General features: G+C 53.5%; 1 protein-coding gene across 4 annotated transcripts in view; it reads left to right on the top strand.

Annotated features, from left to right (window-relative positions):
* The window catches only part of BCL11B (BAF chromatin remodeling complex subunit BCL11B), an 89,715-nt gene that overhangs the window by 26,905 nt on the left and 43,467 nt on the right, over window positions 1-19,343 (top strand). For 2 of the 4 annotated variants that reach the window (XM_046009219.1, XM_046009218.1), the window contains exon 3: window positions 12,689-12,901. The exons of the other annotated variants lie outside the window; for them this stretch is intronic. In XM_046009219.1, coding sequence (XP_045865175.1) covers window positions 12,689-12,901 — 213 coding nt within the window. The remainder of the gene's footprint in view (window positions 1-12,688; window positions 12,902-19,343) is intronic. 4 annotated transcript variants of the gene reach the window in all.

The raw sequence follows: 19,343 nt of genomic DNA, 5'->3' as shown, positions 1-19,343 counted from the left end.
ATTTTGTCAGCTGGATCATGTTGAAATACCAGTGGAATTGTTATCCAGAGGGATCCTGGGGAGGCCTCCTTTGGACATGCAGTTAAGCACTCTCAGTTTTATTACTTTGAGAAATCTAGATTTTCTTGCAGGATTTTTCTAGAAGTGTGGTCTCCCAGAGCCGCACCTGAGCCCTGGTTAGGGCCAGAGCCTCTGGAGCCTTTCTGGGCCGCCTCATTTGTCAAAGCACCACAGTCAAGGTGTTCACACAGTCTCAGATGTGTTTGTTCCTAAACAGCCCTCGGGTGGGTCTCAGTTTCTTCATCTATAAAATGGGGATATCCAGTTGTTGACACTCCTGCCACCGTCCTGATATGAAAACAGACCATTCTGCAGGAGTGAAGTAATTGCTTATTTCAAAGACATTTCGTAAAAGCATCGACTCGCATCGCTCAGTGCACGGGGGCAGAGTGACTAATTTGCAAAGGGGAGAGGAATCAAGTAACTACTAGCGCAGCGTGTCATTTTCAATGCAGGGGGGAAGAATTAGGGGATTTAGTGGGGAGTCCAAGGGGGAGGACTTGAATTTTCAATGTAAAAACCTAATACCAGTAGGAAATACCTCTGCCCCGTCCCCATTCATTTTGGGGGACTGTCACGTGAGTCAGAATCCTAATATGGAGTGGGGTTTGCTGTTACTCTTGCCCCGAATATACCAGAAAAGGTATCTTTACTGACGTTTGGGGTCTGGCCCCCAGACAGGAGCTGGGTAGGGGGGGTGTAGACTTGGGGGGTGGGGAGGAATGCATACAGCAGGCTGCCTTTAAGTGCACAGTCTTATTAGACGCAGATGAGGAAGGAACTCACTGCAGTGCAGGCTGGTGAGGAAATTCTCCCCTTTTTTGGCCGCCACCTCTGAAAGCTAACAAAAATGGGCATTTAGGCCCCCAGAGCGCACAGCTGGCCGCTCTGACCTGGCACCTTCTTGGGGGAAACGGGAGGCCCCAACAGTCCTTTTGGGACTCCATCTTCCTCTTGTGTTGTTTTCCTTTTGATGAGGCTTGGTTCCCTTTTTCCAGCCAATGCTGAGTAAACCTGAGTTAGATTTTTAAAAGGAATAACCCCCGGCAGGGCCCGAGACCTCCGGTTTAGTCTTGCTGGTTAGAAAATACAGATCCTTGCTTCATGGATTTGGTTGGTTCACCCTGGCAGGGCCCAAACCTCAGGCTTGAGTTTGGGGGTGGGGGTAGGGGAGTGTGGCACTCTGCCTTCTCCACAGGGGACTTGATAGAGCCCTTGTTCCCAGGCAGTAGAGCCTGGGTGGGGTGGGGGGCATAGCAGATACCCAGAGCCTGCGTTGGTGTAGGCAAGGAGCCAGAAGCTGTCTGGTGCTCCTTAATTGAATACAGATCTCAGTCAGTTCCACGTGGCCATGTGAGGCTGGGCAGGGAGGGCAGTGGTACTCCCCCCTCCCCTTGTCTGGACTCGGAAGCTCTGAACACCCCTACCTGAGGGGCCTCGGGCCCGTCCCAGCCGCCAGCCCCCAGGGTTTGCAAAAAGGCCAGGGAAGTGGGCAAGGAGATAGCACTGTTTGCCTGAACTGGGTCTTCTATCTTTGTTAGTGGCGGCTCGTTAATTAACCGGCCGATTTGTGTTGTCTTCTTTTGACACATGCGTGTGTTTTGGGGCAGAAGATTCTTCTAAAACTGAACAGAATCATTCAGGAAGTCCTTGTACAGAGCCGTCAGCCTCTTCCCTCTGTCCCCCTTGTCCCCCTGCTCCCTCTTCCTGTCCCCTCCTCCCCACCCTCCCTTCAACCCAAGTGGGCTCCTTGTTGCGTGGAGGACAGACACGTTAAACACAGCTAAATAAATCGTGTTTACGCTTGGCGTTCTTGGTAGTGAAAAATCTGTTGCCTGTTTTTACTTCCTTATTTCTCAGCATTTGCTTCCTACCTGTTTTTGAGCACATGCCCAGAAATAGTAGTTTTGTCAAATGAGGGGATAATGCCAGCCAGCCTCTCTCGCTGCCAAGGAAGCTGCTGGATTTTGCAAAACAGAGTGACGTTTTTTTAGTGACACTGATTTTTTTTCTTCCCCCCAAAGAAATTAGGATGTAGAAGAAGAGTATCAAAAAAATGCACTTAGAGAAGAGAAAAAAAGAAAAACAAAGCCCACGCAGTCATCGCCATGGCGCAGGGACACGCGTAGAGCAGGTTCAGAGATGGGTCTCACTTTTGTTTGCACTTGGCGGCTCCAAGGGCAAGAGGCAGCCTTCAGACGAGGGGGGAGGCTGCCTAGGGCCGGGAGAGCTAGCTGAGTCAGGCTCCCTTCCCTTCAGCCCCAGACTTAATTTTCTCTACCATTTTGGATGATGTGGTGTAAAGATTTTGTTTCTCTCTTTTTTTTTCTGGTGGGTTCTGTGTGCTTCATTTCCAAGGCCTCCTGAGGGGCGTTTGCTCTGCACTCTTCCTCGGAGATTACAGCTAGATTCTAGTCCCGATTCGGGTCTGGAGCTCATTGGGATCCTGGCCACACTATCATTGTTTATATAAAAGAGACACCTCCCTCCCTCCGTGTCTTTATCCACAGCCTCGTTTGGGGGGTGAGGGGAGGCTGGTATCTGAAAAGTCATTGTCACGATGTGCTGGTGTTTGCTGGGCAGAGAATTACAGCTGAATATAGACAGCAGATTAAAAAGTATCTATATATTTTTTAACAGCTTCAAAAACAAAAACAAAAACAAACAAAAGACAAACGCAGAGTGCTCCTGCCAGGAGCCTGGACTCCTCTTACTGGGCGATCTTTGCGGGGTTTCTGCACCGGGTTCTGTCTGAGGCCCAGCACATCGGCTCTGTTTCAAAGACAGCTAACGGGGAAAAAAAATTACAACAAAATCAAAGTCCGCGTGCTCTGACTTCCCCCAATTTCTAATGGGAATACCCTGCAATAGAAATGATATTTCCGTGGAGGACTGTGCCACTGGTTTCTTTAATTACATTAAATAGCGGTATAAACCTCAGTGATGTAAGCCCTGTTTCAGTAGCAGCGGCCCCGGGAGCGCGGCTAGATTGAATCCGAGCAGCGCTCCCCGTGTTCATGTGCTAACAATCTTTATTCAATTAATCCTGCAAAGTGTTAATTTTTACAGATTTTGTTGTGCACACACTGTACCTCACCGTCGGTGTGTTAGGAGATGAAAATGGATTTCACGTCAAAAACTCAGGAAGAAGGTGGCTGTCAGAACTGCTCCCTTAGAAGAAAATTTGTGATTGTAGCCGTCAAGTGCTCCCCATGCTGAAAGGAAGGCTCACAATATGTATATTACATGCCATCTACATGCGGAAAACTCCGTTAAAGGAGCTACTTTGTTGAAAGTAATTACAGGTCTGCTCAGTGTTTTAGTCAGTGACATTTCAGACTTGGCTTGGAAACATAAAGAGGCCACGGAAAGACTCTGTTCTTGCGTGATGCGGGGCAACGCACCTCAGTGTTCTGTACGTCCATTAGTAGAAGGTAAAAAGAATGAAAAAGGAGAAAAAAAAGACTCAGTCAACAACAGAAGCCAGGAGAGAGCTGGATGTTTTTATTACGACAGTAGCACTCCGTTGCATGTGACAGTAGCAGCTGAAACCCCAAATGCATTTGAGCTAGAGCAGTGACGCCTTTTCTTCCTTCCTTCTCTTCTTTGCTTTTCTTTTCTTTCCTTTCCTCCTTCCTTCCTTCTTCCACCTACTGACCAAGTTAAACTTCTTTCCATCTAAAAACCAAGAAGCCCACCCTCCTGGCCTTTGGTTGCATATTCCCCTACTGGGCAGGTAGGGATTTTATGGTCCCATATTGATAGAGGTTGATGCTGCTCACATCCCACATAGCCGCAACCCCATCAGCACCTGGGACTGCTGTCCTTTTTCCTGCTGCCTCTGGCTTGAGTGCTGGCAATAACCTCCTTTCTGGGCACTCTGTTTTCTCGATGTTCTTTTTACTGGCTGTGCTGCGTGGTTTTCATTTTCATTTCTCTGGGATTCTCGGAGTTCAGACCTCCCCCTTGTATTCACTGTGTTGTGCTCTCTGCATGGGGGCTGAGCCAAAGCCAGTGTTGGAGTTTGCGGGGCTTGCAAACCACAACGTTCTGAATTCACCAGTTTTTAAACATGTTCTATAGAGGACCAGATTTTTAACAAGTGTCAGGATTCAGGGTTTCCAGGTCATCCCTCAGATGTCAGACACAGTGGATGCTGACGGGGGCCAGGGAGGGGGGCGTGTCCTTCGTTTAAAACTCAGGCTTTTAGGCAGCAGATCTAAAGACTGGTGTATTTCCTTTACGTGACGTGTGGCTTCTGTCCTCATGGTGGTCCATGCCTGTGCCCTTCCTACCAGCTCTAAACTAATGCACTCCATGGGGAGTGTCTCCAGGGACACATGTCTAAGGGATACCTGGCCAAGGTGGTCATGGGAGTCTGGCCATGACGTGCCTTCTGGGAGAGGGTACAGGGTCTTGACCCCAAGTGCCCATGAACTTCATGTTTGGAATCCATATGTCTTAGCCAGCGTCCGACTTCAGTTTACAGACTGCACTATCTGTCTGGAGTTCTTGCTGAAGTTATGTGTCCTCTATTGTTAGTGGCTCCTGATGCAACATGACAGAAAATGACGGAAGGATCTTGGATAAATTGTGTTCTAGGACAGAAACTGCAGAAGACCGCAGCAGCCAAACCCGGCTTCTGATCAGAAAGCCTGAATCAGGGGAAAAGGGGGAAATTGCTCTGCTAGGTATTGGCCAGCTCTTTTTACTGGTGAGATTCAGAGAATCTGTGAACTCCCATTTGTCCTTGGCCTCTGTGGAATCTGGGGCAGGCGTGCGGACATTTGAACGCGTCCACATTGCTGATGTTTGCATGTATGTGTGTGTACGCATATATGTATAATTTTTATATAATAGATGTGCACACGCACATTTTCCTAACTGGTGAAACACCTAGTTTCACCTTCCGTTTTCCCCAGGCCTGTCCATTCCAGGAGCATGGGCCCCAATTTGGTGGACCCTGATTGCTGAGGTCACCCCAGAGGACTCCTCTCTCTGCTCCTGTGTGTCCCTCGACCTCGGTGTCTCGGCCAGAGGACGAGCGATTGCGGCTTATTTGCATTCCAGAGGCTGAGAGGGCTCCAGGGAATTCCCCAAATGATGAGCAAAAGAGTTGAAGCTGCATGTTTTCCCCTGCAGATGCCCACTCGGGGGGGTGGACTGGTCAGCCCCAAGCACTCAGTCAGCCTGCCCTGGAGAGTTGGCGGAATATGATTCAGACACATCCTTCCTCCCCAGTAGCACCTGACATTTCCTGGGCTTCCTCCCTGGTTCTTTTGGAAGGGCCCTAGAAGGTTTTGGAGTTTGTGATGTAACCTCACCGCTCCTTGGCTCAGGGTGCTGCCCCAGAGTACTTCAGCGGCTTGAATCTTGAGGAAATTGTGGTTGGCAGTCATTGAAACAGGTGCTTTTGGACCTGGCGATGGGATGGGCCTGCTTCTATCTGCAAGGTGCCATGGCCGGGTGGATATTCCCTTTCTAAGCCTTTGCGGAAGGAGGGAAACCAGTTTGGGTAGCGTTGGTGATAGGGGGGACACAATTGTTCCTTTGCCTTGCCTCTCCCCTTTCGGGGATGCATTAAATGTGGAGCATGCTGGGGAGCAAAAATAGTTGAAGTGGTGATTCACTGTGACAGATCTCAGGAGTGCACGAAGGGGGAGGTGCGAGGCAGACGGTGGCCTTCCAGGGTGCTGGAAGGGACGCAGCTCTGTCCTCCTCTATGTGGCCAAGACTTCTTGGTGCCCCAGTGGTCCCAAAGGGCTGTGATGGTGGGTGAGGGTCTGTGGATGGTTACGGGGGAAGTGGTTGTTGGACCAGACTCAAGGCCAGGGATGTTCTTGGAGGCCCCTGGCAAGCCCACCCCTCTTCCTGCTGCCTGGCACCCTAGAGTAGACCTCTCTAGGTCCAGCCACGTCCGGGCAGTGACAAGGGAAGCCAGGCAGGCCTTCTTACCTGCACTGGAAGAAATCCCACCCTCCTGGCCCTCGAAAGGGCTGCTGTTTTCAGCAGGAAGCCCGAGGAAAGGCCTGGCTCTGGCTGGGTTTTGTTTTGATGCCCCTCTCTGATGGCCCTGAAGGATGTCTTGAAACACAGCTGTGCAAACCTTTGTGCACACGCACACACCTTCTTGGTGCTCTATTAAAGGCCACCAACGTGTGCACCCCCAGACTCAAACCTGTTGCAGCAAGGACCTGAGACCTGTGAGGGGGGGTTCAGATTGCCTGACTTAGAAGGAGAATCCAGGGGCGCCTGGGTGGCTCAGTGGGTTAAGCCTCTGCCTTCGGCTCAGGTCATGATCTCAGGGTCCTGGGATCAAGTCCCACATCGGGCTCTCTGCTCGGCAGGGAGCCTGCTTCCTCCTCTCTCTCTCTCTCTGCTTGCTTCTCTGCCTACTTGTGATCTCTCTCTGTCAAATAAATAAAATCTTTAAAAAAAAAAAAAAAAGAAGGAGAATCCAGAAGTGGGAGGTGGGACTTGCCAGTCTCGGTTCCCTGCAGAGAATTTCTGGATGCCCCCAATGGTCTGGTGCCCCGAGCTAAGCCATGCTGCACACCCACCAACCCTCTTGGCCCGTCTTGGGGACCTGTCCTGACCTTGCAGTTTTTACGGTCACTTACGGTGCTCACGTCTCGGCTTGGATTCCCCTTCTGTTTTGTTTATGGTGACGATGATGATGATGATGATGATGTATTTTATAATGAAATGAAAAACAATTTCTAACATTTGCTGGTTACCAGCCCTTGGTGATTAAAAATGAAGAAGATGAAATAGCATCTGTGGAGTGAGGGAATTTATTTTCTGAGGGCTGCCTTCCCCAGACCCGTGCAGTTCTGAAACTGAGTAACAAAGATGACTGCTTAGAATCTGTCCCTATTCCTGCTTTCTCAGCCACCCCCTTCACCCCAAAAGGAGAGAGAGAGAGACAAATGGTGGGAAGCCTAGGTCTTGTTGGGTGAGTACCCACTGCCTGTCTCATCTAAGGTGGCACTCCACTTCTTTCAAATAGGAAATTGCCAAAATGGATGTCATCGGCTGCTAATTAGATGCATTTTAACTGCAGGATCGTTTTACCAGCTAATACTGTTATTATGTGCTTCAATGTGAACCCATGGTGGAGCTGTTAGAGTATGAACGCGCGGCCCTAGCTCTCAGCTAATGAAGCCTGTAGGATCGCTGGGACCCCTCCTCGGTGGCCCTGAAGATGCCCCGGCCAGGCCCCATGTGGAAGTCCGAGACCTTTCAACTTCTCGAGATGTGTGTGCCCCCTTTATTCCTTGTGACCCCCTGTCTTTCAGCGTTTTGACCGGGGCTTGAGTCCAGAGGAGGTCCCGAGCTCTCGAGGTTGGAGGGCTCAAGTCACCACCTCCTGCCCCGCAAAGACAGCCTAGTGTCCTGTCTTTGGGCCGTAGGTCAGCCTAGAAGCAGCATGACCTGAACCTCCAGCCCTGAGTTTTCAAGTCTGAGCTGGCTTCCTTCCCTCCTCTCTCTCTAACAAACCGGAAAAAGAGTCCTGATTTCCCGTCGGGCTTGGGGGAGGGGGGCTAGAATTGGGATAGATTCTTAAGCATGAGCCGTGTCTGACTTCATGCGGTTCCTCTCTCTCTGTCTCTCCCCCCTCCCCCCTTAATACATAGCATTTTTATCATCCTTAAGACAAAGTAGCTGGCAAAATATTTAAGCGATCCGAAAGAAATGTTTTTATTTGCCCGTGTGCGAATTGGGTTATCTGCCGATCTTGTTTATGAAATTTGGGGCTGCCTTTCCAGCAGTCTGTTCGCCTCTCAAATCTTTCCCGGCTCCCATTTCCATATTTCTGCGTGCATGTTCTTTGTTAATCACTTGGCAAGCGCTTATTTGAATATTAAAAATTTCTTTAATCATCAAAGGCAGGAGCACAGTCTCATGAATATTCATATTTTCCCCCCTCCTCAGACTGGATTCTAGTTCATTACCCTGCAGTAAAAGCCAAACAGCCATCAATCGCCCTCATTACAGGCTCTGGCGTTTTGATTGGCTGCCTGCTGCCCAGAGCTTTTTTTATTTTTTAATTTTTTTTATTTTTTCCTCTTCTCCTATGAGCTGTCTTGTACCTGCCAACAACCAAAAAAAAAAAAAAAAAATCAACAATGCAAGAATAAATTTCTCTGGTTGAAAAACAACTTTGCAAACTTGTCAAACAGTCCTCATGGCTTGCTGCTGCTGAAGCGGTCACCAGCACTAACCCACCCCCCCACCCTCTTAAAAAAAAAGGGGGGGACTGGGGAAAAAGGGTGGGGGAGAGAAGAATTAAATAAATAAATAAAAAGGGAGAAACTTGAGCCTCAGAGATGAATATTTGTCAAGAGAGTTGACGTAAGTTTCATTTGCATAATGACTTTGTACTTCTGCATTAATAAAATTTGCATATGAAGCCATGTTAATTACTCCTGATCATGCTTTTTGCATTCATGCATAGTAATTTTCTCCGACTTGTGAGAATTAATGTCTTGGCATGGGGGGAGGGGGCGCGGGGATTGTCAGGTTTCCTTGCCAGTGGCCCTCACTCACAAGCGCTCGCTCCCTGTCTGTCTCCCTCCTTGATCTATGACTCATTTTTGCACTATCAGTAGGAGTTCTTGGCGTAAAAAAATGTATCAATTGAAAAGCACCAGTAGGGAGAAAAATCTACATCTTCAGTACAGTGTACTCCAGAGCTCCTCTCGCCAGCTCCGAACCCATAACCCTCCCCTGCGGGAGGGGCGCCCAAGGACCCGGCTCTGGGAAGGGTGCTTGTTCCCCTCACCGCCAGGCTGGGGTTTTTCCAGGCGCAGTTTTTTGTGTCTACACTCCGGTGGGTGTGGGCGTGCCCGCAGGGTAGTGCGCATGTGTGAGGATGAAGCAGGAACATCTGCGGGGCCCCTCTGGAAGGGAGACGGGTTCCAGACACCCTCAGCATGGAGGCAGTAAAAACTGCGTTGCACCCTGATTTGGGGCTTAAGAAACATTTTAGGGATCCTATTTTTGGACTCTTTTGTGCCTCTTTGTACAGGTGGCCTAAAGTGATGTTCTAACCCCTGCGAGCCTCAGTTTCGTCACTGGTGGCGGGGGAGGGTCATAGCACCTACTCCTGGAAAGGCTCCTGGCCTTAAATGATAGGATCTACGTGCTCATTGTTTCTTTCCCCCTCATGAAAGCCAGCTTCCACGGTAAGGAGTCGGGCCAGCCAGGGTTTTATGTTTAAGCCGCCTGGATCCTGCATAAAGCTGAGATGGCGTCTTGGTGTCCCTCTGCTGCATACCTTGGGTGCTGTTCCAGTTCCAGAGGGGACCCAACTAGACCGCAGAAGAAACCCTTTTAAAAAGAGTGTCTTGCGGGGCTTTGTCGGGTGCCTTCTGCAGCCCACAGCACCCGACAGACATTCCCTGCCAGGCTTGGGGGGGGGGGGGGCACGAATGGTTCCAGAGTGGAAAATAAATGGACGGTAGTGGCCATTCGGTGAGTGTTCACTGGAAGCCAGGCTCTGGCCAGGCTTGTCCTGACCTTCCCTTAAGGGCGGGGCGCTGAGCGAGTGACTCACTCTGGGTCACGTGGCCAAGAAATGGCCGAGGGGATTGGGCCCAGGCCTCCGCTCCAGGCATGCGTCTGAGCTCTGACTTCCTGTGTGTGTCAGTCTGCTGTCACCAGGCCTCGAGGGCTCTGTCGAGTGTGTTCTGGATTTCCTGCCTATGCTTGAGTGCAGGCCTCCTTCCTGGAGGGTGGGCAATGGCTTGGGAGGTGGCCTGGGATGGGTGCTGAGGCCAGACAGTCCTCACCTTGGACTTTGCCCTTTTAATCACTTTAAGGTGGACTGTTAGTGGTTTGGGGTGTTTGTTTTTTTCAAGATTTTATTTGTTTAAGAGAGAGAGAGAGCCCGCACAAGCTGGAGGGAGCAGCAGAGGGAGAGGGAGAAGCAGGCTTCTTGCTGTGCAGGGAGTCCGATCTGGGGACTCGATCCCAGGACACTGGGATCATGATCTGAGCCAAAGGCAGATGCGTAGCGACTGAGCCACCCAGGCGCCCCGTGTTTTGGGCGTCTTCACAATGTTGTGCAACCATCACCACCACTGTCTAATTCCAGAACATTCTCATGGCCCCAGGAAGAAACTGTGTCCCCATTAGCCTTCACTCCCCTACCCCCGGCCTCTGAAACCACTTGTCTACCTTCTCCTGTCTCTGCGGACTTGCCAACTCTGGACATTCCCTGTGGTCAGACAGTGGGTGGCTTCTAGCTTTGCCTTCCGCGTTTGCTCTAGCTTCAGGAGAGGCTTTTCTGGAGTTCACCCTTGAGTTAAGCTGCTAGGGCTGGGGAGAGGGATTCCCCCAGGTCAGGGGTCTTCTGAGAGCAACTGGAGTGTTCTCTGTGGGCAATTTGATTAGAAGCCACTCACTCTTCTTGTCCCCTCCTCTGTCTCCATTGAACTAGCCCTTGGAACAGGTGGTCTTCGGTGAGGTTGGAATTCTTAATGGGGCATATGGAAGCCCGTCCAGGGGGCAGCTTGACCCTGCATCCCTACGTACGTGGGGACATGACTTTGCCTTTAAAGACTCTGGTCTAAGCCTGACCTTTCTAGAAGGAGAGAGGTATGGCTGGACCTGCCCTTAGGTCCTTTCTCCCAACCTTGGTGACCTAGGTTCTGCTCCCTTTCTACTTGGGCAGTCCTGGGCACTCCTGTCTCTCTTACTCAGCCATGGTAAATGGTGGTGTCTGTGTCATGGTTTCACCCAGAACCTGGGGGCCTGGATTCACTCTTTTCAGTCTCCCATGGCCCGAGTGAGCCCAAGGACCCTCTGGCTTCCCTCCACCCCACATGGCCCTTTTCCTCAGCATCCCAGGGCACCCTCGTCACTCCACCCTAGCTGCAGGCCGAGGGAGAGGCACAGCATATCCAGGCTTTGGAGACTCAGCTGGATTCAAGTCCCAGATCTCTGTGAGCCTCAGTAGCCTCTGTGGGATGGGGGCTGGTTTTCTTAGCTGAGTGAGGCATTGGCCTGTTGGGGTGCTGTGCTAGGTGCTTGGCACAAAGCCATGTTGGGAGCCTTCTGCGGTGCGAAGGCAGGGGGAGGCTGACAGGATGGCCCGTGCAGTGTCCGGTGCTGGGGCAGGCTTCCGGGAGGAGGTGGGGGAACCTGGCCTCGGGTGCCGACTTTACATGGAGGCCAGCACTGAGTCTGTGGCTGGAGCGGCATGAGGTCATTGGCCATGCCCTCCCTTCTGGGGCTGTCATGGGCTTGGCCGTGCCCCGGGCCCTAAGCCTTGCCTCGTACAAGGTCTTCAGGAGTCCACGTGGCTTTGGCTTCTCGGCAGGACATTTGCAGTCTCCTCAAAGGCCCTGGATAGCACACGGTTTGTAGAGACAGGTGCCGGAGCAGATGAGCCCTGGTTCTGGAACCAGGTGGCCCATGTTTGGTGGGGCAGCGGGCCCGTCATCAGTTTGCTGGTCTGTGCAGTGGGTCTCCCAGGCCCTGTGCCCTGGGTATGTTGGAAGGCTCACTCAGGAGGGGGTCTGACAGGATCCTGGCTGGAAGTGGGCTCGTGGTGCCCTGTGGCTCTCCTGGGTGGGGGAATCCCATGTGGGGCCCCGAGGTGGGCAGACCCCCTCCCTGCAGGCCCGTGTGGGATGGTGAGCGGCGTCGGGTGGCCTCCTTGGCAGAGCCGGCCGGGGGCCCAGCTGCCCTCATCTTGTTGGTGTTTTCTTTTTGTCTCTCTGATGCTTCCCCGCTCAATTATTTACCCAGGGAATTTGGGCTTCTTCACTTGTGGTTTTGGCAAGGGCTTCACACAGATTTTTGCCCTGGTGGTCTCTTAGCCATTTAAGATAAACGGCCAAATCAAACGCAGGCCTTGCCGGGGAGTCGGGGCGAGCCATGGGGCTGGGCAGAGGCAAGAGTGCTCCAGGCCCTGCCTCCTGGCTGTCAGATGGGGGAGGCGCCCCCGGCAGGCCCGAGGCGTGAGGACGGGTGCTGGGCAGTGCCAGGATTTTCTTTGGGGCGGGGGGGAGCGTTCAAAGCCTTCCGAATGGCCTTGGGGCTTGTGTGCTGTGTGCTTGAAGCTCAGGCTGCTGGGGATGACAGTGGGCTGGAGAGAGCCACCAGCTGGCCATCCTCCAGGCCCACAGGTTAACCAGTGCCCAGGTGCTCAGAGGTAGACTGAGGTGTCCACAGCTGTACCAGCAGCCTGTCCAGACAGTGGTGGCTTGGAGCTTCCCAGCTCCTCCAGAGGGGGGTGGCCCAGGTTTTTGGGAATGTATCCCCAAAGGGAGCCAGCTCCAGAACCCTCCAGATGCCTCCACGTGGTGGGTGGGGGGGCTTCCCAGGTATAAGGGCTCTGACAACCTCTTTTGGGCTCCCCAGGGATGGGAGTCTGGTCTCAAGACAGCCCATCCTGGCAGCTGTGGAAGGAGGAGCCCACGAGGCGCCCCACCTGCTTCCCTGGCCTCTTGCCCCCTGCCTGTGCCTGGTCGCCTTCCTGCAGGGCCAGGCACCCCGGGGCCTCCCTTTCTGGAAGGGTGGCCTGCAGCCCTCTGCCCCGGGCCCCTGTCCCACACCCCGGGTCCCTTGTATGGTCCAGGGCCCGACTGACCAGTCTTTTTTATTGTTTTTTCTCCAGGGCCGTGCAGGCCTGCCCAGCTGCCAGCGACGGCCCCCATAGCTGCCTCCTCCCACCCTCACTCATCCGTGATCACTCCACCTCTGCGCACCCTGGGCGCTCTGCCGCCCTGCTTCCCCCTGCCGTGCTGCAGCGCGCGCCCGGTCTCGGGTGACGGGACTCAGGGTGAGGGTCAGACGGAGGCTCCCTTTGGATGCCAGTGTCAGTTGTCAGGTAACAGACGGCCGCGGTGGGGAGGGCGGGCTCCCAGGGATGGCGGGGTGTGCCCTGGGCCCGGCTGGCAGCCGCCTCTCCCAGGGGGGCCGGGCAAGGTGGGGCCCCAGGGAGGACGTGCAGTCCCACCCCTAAAGGCGTTTTGGGGGGCGCAGGGGAAGTGGGGAAGCACGTCATTGTGCCCCTGTCCCCATTGGTCAGGAGGCCCCCCAACACCTCTGCCTGTTCTGAGTGTCTCACTCCCAGAATGCATTCCTGCAGCTTCCAAAGTTCATGTCTTTGGGCTGTTTGGCTAAAGCTTGATTGGATAACACTTAACATCTGAGGTTTTCTCCTGCCCTCACCACTGCCGTCTCCTCCCCGCCCCAGTCACTGCCCCCCACCCTGCAGACAGCACGGGGAGGGTGGGGGGAGACTCCCTGGCCGCCTATGCACATCGCTGGAGCCATCCAAAATGCCAAGTTTCTCTTTGCCAGAATGTGTTGCCTATTAACTTTGAAACAAAAAGAGTCGCTCTGAAGGAGACTTTCAGCTGTGGCCATGGGAGGGGGTGAAGCCTTGCGGGTTGCCTGTGGGCTGGGGCCATGCACGTCCCCACTGTGTGCCCCGTGGCAGGTCTGCGTGGCTGCCCTTGGTACAGGTGACGCACGGGCAGTCACCACACAACGTCCCCCACTTCTCTCCCCAAAAACAACCCAACTCCTGCTGGGGCCTGGGGTCCCTGGAGTTTGTGCGTACAGGCCTCCCATCCCAGCCTCTCCCCCTGAGGGCCTGGTGCCGGGATGCTGACGCAGACACAGGTGGGGATGAGCGCCCCAGGTCTGGTTTCCGGATGCGGTCAGGAAAAGAGGTGGGGGGCTGTGCAGGGCTGGGGCCCATTCAGTTTGTCCCAGCTTTGTCACCAGGCCCGTTGCAGGCTTTCTTTTGATTTGGGTAGTAAAGGGAAAACTATTTTTCGGGACAGGTTTTGCTTTAATTGAAGCTGTCCCAGGGGACGGTCCCTGGTAGAGACCGTCCGCTCTGCGGGGGGCCAGAGCCTCGCAGGCCTTCCTGCTGGTCAGGTGGCCTGCGGCCTTCAGCAGCTCCCGCCGTGGTGCATGGTGGCATCATAGTCCTGGGCTCATGCCTTGAATGCACAAAGCAAAGACTAAAACTGTCCAGGAAGGAGTCGGCCCCCACCAGCAAAGCGGCCGGCTCCCTGCCCCGGGCCACCCGAGCGCCTTGAGTGACCGGAGCGCCCATCCCAGCTCTGTAGGGCTGCGCTGTGGTGTCTGCTTGCGCAATGAGGAGCGCCTACTTTGTCGGGGTGCTTTGCCCTGCTCTCAGAGCTTCCTGTAATGAGTTCTGCAGCCCCCTGCTGCAGCCTGGGGGGTCATGCTCTCAGCGACCAGCCTGAGTGTTTCTGACTAGACTCAGGCAAGTTCTGTGGTACAGAAACATGATTCCCCCTGGTGGAGGTGCGCCCGGGGCTTCACTTAACCCTCTGTTGGCTCTGGTAGCCACATGTCCTCCCTCGCTTGCCCTGAGCCACAGCGCCACCCCCTTCCTTCAAGGCACCACATGTGGAGGGCCTGTCCCGTGTGCAGGATTACACGGGGCTTTCGGTGTGCGTTCCTGAATTTAATTCCCATAGTGACCTCAGGAGGCAGGTTCTCTTCTGCCCACTTTGCAGATGAGAAAGTGAAGCTTGGAGATGGGGAGTTCTCATAGCCCACATTCAGTCATTCTTTTACGACTTTGGCGCTGCGCAAACCAAGGTGGAGTCAGGCACAGTGGGTCTGGCCCTCCCGCAGCTGGCAGGGGTGGAGACGGGGAGAGCGGGAATGGGGACCTGCGGAGACAATTCTTGGAAGGGGATGGAAGGGCAGAGATGGGTTTGACCCTGGCTGGTCATCCGAAACCTGCTTCGCCTCTTGCATTGGCTCATCTGGTGTAGAGGCCCTCTAAGGTTTTAGAAGTTGATGCCATGAGGGCATAGAGTCTGTGAGCAGCCCCCAAATGCACGTTAGTGCCCAGGGAGGGCATCAAGGCAGGGTAGAGTCTGTTTTGGGGGTCTCTGAGACCACCCTTCCCAACCTTCCTTGGAGACCGGCTCTTGCCAACCTTCCTTGGAGACTTGGGCCTGTGACGTGATTTCTGGCGCTGTCCTCTTTCACTGTTGGATCCCCGTTAATTTGCCTGCCCCGTACTTTCCGATCAGTTTCCGTACCTGAAGATACCCTGTTCTGGAGGTTTTTGTCCCTTTGTGGCTTCTGTCCCTGGCACTGGGCTGTTTGCTGAAGTGTTTTTAGTGCCTGTTTAATTAGTAGTTGGACTGGAGTCATTGAATTCGCAGTAAGCCGTTAGGAAGAGGCAGTCCTCTGTAAAGACGGACAGGGGCCGCCATCCTTACTTTGTTTTGTCTCTTTTCAGATCAGGATGCACCGAACCTATCTCTTCAAATTAATACGGAAAACCCCGGAGTAACCGTGTTTCACACAGGTTAATTGCATGCCCGTGAAGGCATTCACAGTTATTTATAGAAGGATGTGATTTTATGGGGGAACAAGCCACACGGGTTTGTGTGTGTGTTTGTGTCCCGCTCTGGCTGGCGGCGTCCCCAACAGCCCTGCCTCCCTGGCCTTCCACCGCCAACCTCCTGATGGTCATGGTAGGGAGGAGGGACTGGGGCTCTTCTTTGCTTTTTGACCCTGCTGAGATATTGGGAGGGCTTTGAGTCTGGGCGTTCCTGGAAACTGAAGTTTCTTCCCTGAGAAATTTCATGTAGGGACCTCTGCAGGGCACCGGTTGAGTGGAGAAGCTTGGGCTGTGGTCCTGGCCCTCACTCCACCTGGCTGGTGACCTTGAAGGAGCTGTTCTCCCTCAGACGTGTGTATCATGTGATACATACGTGATGTTTAAAAATGAGGCTTCCCATTTGACTTCTAGAACAGATGACGTTGATGTGTTTCAGTTACTGGCTGCTGTGGATGACTGGGCACGTGACTTGGCCCAGGTCCCCAGAGTAGGCGTGGGGTGTTCGGAGGCTGGTTCGGAAACATCTGGGTCTTGGAAAGCTCCTCTGAACCGTTTCCCCTTCCAGGGTTTCCATGACTGCCAACATCCCCTGCCCGAGGGAAGGATGATGTTCTGAATGGTTTTGTGACCTTGGGCAAGCCATTTTCCTCACTGTTCCTCAATTTTCCCACCTATAAAATGGGAGCGGTGATAGTTCATGCCTTGAAAGCTTGTTTTGAGGATCGAATGAGGTTATACATCGCCAGGTTCTGTGACCCGAGCCTCGTGCTGAGTGAGCCCTGTAGAAGTTCTGACTCCCGCTTGTGCAGAGGACACGGTTACGTGTCTGAAAGTTTACATCAGGCTGAATCTCCAGGTTCCATTCTTAAAGGCATTTAGCCTCTTGGCTGGCTCAGATCATGTATCGGCATTGTGAGGTGGAAAAGGAACCTAGAAACTTCATTGCATATTTAAAAGCCACAAATGGTCATCAGCTCCTGTGATTAATACATGTGCTCGGTGAAGTTCAAGGTCTCATGCAAGAATGCACAGGATCCCAGCTCGGGGAAGTGGAAGTGTTTGGATTTAATAGAAGGAGTCAGTTGCAGTCATTAGTAGAGGCTGAAATCACAGGGCAATCTTGTAAAGTTAAATTCAATTTACTTTTCTACTGAAATTGCTTGCTGTGTTATTTAACTAGTCTGGGGTTTCTTGGCATGGGTTAAAGGGACAATAAAGATAAAAGAATACCTGTAAGTAAATAGTAGGGTGTAACAGTCGAATCTATCGTGTTCTCCTCCTTCAATTATATCCCAGTGTTCGTTTGTGTTGGTTTTTATAACCGGAGCCATCCAATGGGACACTGTGGATTAGACCACCCCAGCTGTAGAAGCTTGATGCAATTAATACAGTCTGTCTGGAAAGTGGCCTTATTTCTGGAAGTTTTATGTTAATGATATGGTCTGTGCTTTGCACATTTCATACCAGAACAAGAAGCACGCTGTAGTTTCATTCTGAACTGGGTTTGATTAACACCGGAGGATCAGCGGGAAGCCAAAGTGTGATGCTGCCCGAGATGCAGAGGCTCCCCGGTAGGGCATGAGAGCCTCCGTGGAGACTCTGGAGGGAGGGGTGAGTATGGGCAGGGGGAAGAAGTGAACCGAGTGTGGATGAACGTGTGTGGACAGAAGCCCTTGGTCTGGGGAAGGCTCGAGACGTGCTCCCGTGATTCTCTCGGCAAAGTCATGTTTGCTGTGAGTCTTCCGGGGCTGAGCAGGTTCCAGCGTCAGTGGGGGTTGGCTCACCGGAGGAAAAGCGCTCTCAGGAGAGTCATTACAGATTTAAAGAGTCATCTGTATACCTCGCGATGTCTACATTGCCAAGGGGGCTGGTGGTCCGGCATTTACCACCCGTGGGTGATTCTCGCATGCCTGTTCAGTGGATTCCACTCAGTGTCTGCCTGCTTTGGGGGATCACACCGCTGCAGAGGCCGCACTCGACCACCTGTCTTTAGAACCCAGGTGCCTCCTTTCGTGAATGAGGGAGGTACCGGTCGAATCCACCGAGCACGGCCAGGGCCCTGGGACAGAGGAAGCGACTCTCCAGGCTGCTGGAGGTGGCAGAGGGCAGCAGGGCTTGGGGAGGACTCCAGGAAAGCCGACGGTCCAGGAGCCCCATCTGCTCCAGCACCGACGGGGCTGGGCGCCGCGTTTCCAGGGGGCCAGAAGGAGGGCAGTGCTGCCTGCTGGGGGGCGGGGAGGACGCAGGGACACCTACGAGTGTGACTGTCCTTGGATAAAAGGGGTCCCAGCCATGTCCCGGAGAGGAGACCACTGCAACCATGCCAGATTCTGTTTCACTCCGAGCCGGCCCTGCAGACGTTCTGAAGGCTAAATCAAAGAATTCTGTTCAAATCCGCACAGGATGTTGCTGCTCTTCTGCTCTGACAGGAGAGGCATTTGGAAGTGCAGTTTCTTTCTTTCTTTTCTTCCTTCCTTCCTTTTTTTTTTTTTTTATAGCTGTCTTAAAAAGGAGTTTGACTGTTTAGCACAGCTGGTGCTCATTACATTATGCACTAGCAATAAAATAGCATGTGTAATTAATTTTTAATGCAGCGCTGGATGCAGGGCCTTAAAGCAGTTAGTGGATGTGAAGAACCAGCACTGGCCACCGACCTCAGAGATCCCGGGGCAGGCGGCCGCGTTCTGCCGCTTTGAAGGGGATCTGAGTGTGGCGGAGGAGGCTGGATGCCCTCCACGTGGAGTGGGGCGGAGCAGTCCCGAAATGGGTTCCCTCCAGGTGACCTGTGGCTTCAGCTCGTCTCTAATGACCTAGGGCCGGGGCTTCAGGAGATCATCCCATGCAACCCCTTGGTGATCTAGATGGGGTTGCTGAGACGGACACTGCGACATGGGCCTGTGCCCTTTAGGCTCTGCCCGCCAGGCCGGATCACCCCTGCCTGAGTTCAGGCTGGGGGCTCGGCCTCTAGCTACAGCCACGTGAAGCACGCAATCTGATTTGGCAGCAGAGTCTTTGCTCGGAGGAGCCCTGCACGTTTAGCTTCTTGGACCCTCAGTTTTGCCATCTGCGGTTGGAACACGCCTCCGTGTGTCCTCGGTTTGAGACGTTCCGTGGCTGTGCTTGGATCATTGGCTGCCCCATCCCTTCCCGGGGCTCTGTGGATGGGTTCGTGTTTGAAACGAAATGTCACTGTGGACACATGCTGCTGGGAGAGGCCTGGAGGCACTGTGGGAAACTGCAGAGTTGGGACTGTGCTTGGTCCCTGTCCTCAAGGTGCCTGGGTATGAATATGTGACTTCTGGCTAGCCACCTCCTCTCCCCAAGCCTCAGTTTCCTTCCGTGTGAGCTGGGGACACTGGAAGTACCCGCCCATCGTCCCTGCACTGCAGGTTCCGCTGAATGGCCACTGCGTCGGGCTGGCCACCGCTGAGCACCAGCGTGCGGGGAAGCAGAGGCGGTGGGAGGTGTGAGAGGCACGGAGGAGGAAGCTGGGCTCTTGAGAAGACGCGGGTCCCCCCGCCCGATGCCCGAAGATGACGACTTGACTGCCATCCCTTTGCAAGTTTGCTGCCTGGAAAATCACCACTGTCGCTGTTCTTGTGACTTGCCAGGGTTTTCTGCAGGCCTACTATGTGCCAGCACTGTCCTGCGCACTTGGCACACTTTGCTCATTCCACTCCATCCTCTTAACTCTCCTAAAAAGAGGTGGCCCGCCTTTTGCTCATGAGGGTCTTGGGGCTCAGAACTTGGAGCTCTCCCCTCCCGCTTCCCAGTGGTCTCAGAATGGCTCACACGGGGCATTGGAAATGCAGCTCACTTGAGGAAGCCAGACCACATTCAGACATGGTCCTGGGAGGGTCCCTATGGTCTTTGTTTGCCAGCCATGCTGCTGCCTCATCTGGGGCAGGACACGGGGGTCCAGGAA

The sequence above is a fragment of the Meles meles genome, chromosome 6 (genome assembly GCF_922984935.1).
Source record: "Meles meles chromosome 6, mMelMel3.1 paternal haplotype, whole genome shotgun sequence".
In the NCBI taxonomy this organism is placed as follows: Eukaryota; Metazoa; Chordata; class Mammalia; order Carnivora; family Mustelidae; genus Meles; species Meles meles.
The sequence above is the reverse complement of the archived record's forward strand: the minus strand, read 5'-3'. Positions and strand labels throughout refer to the sequence as shown.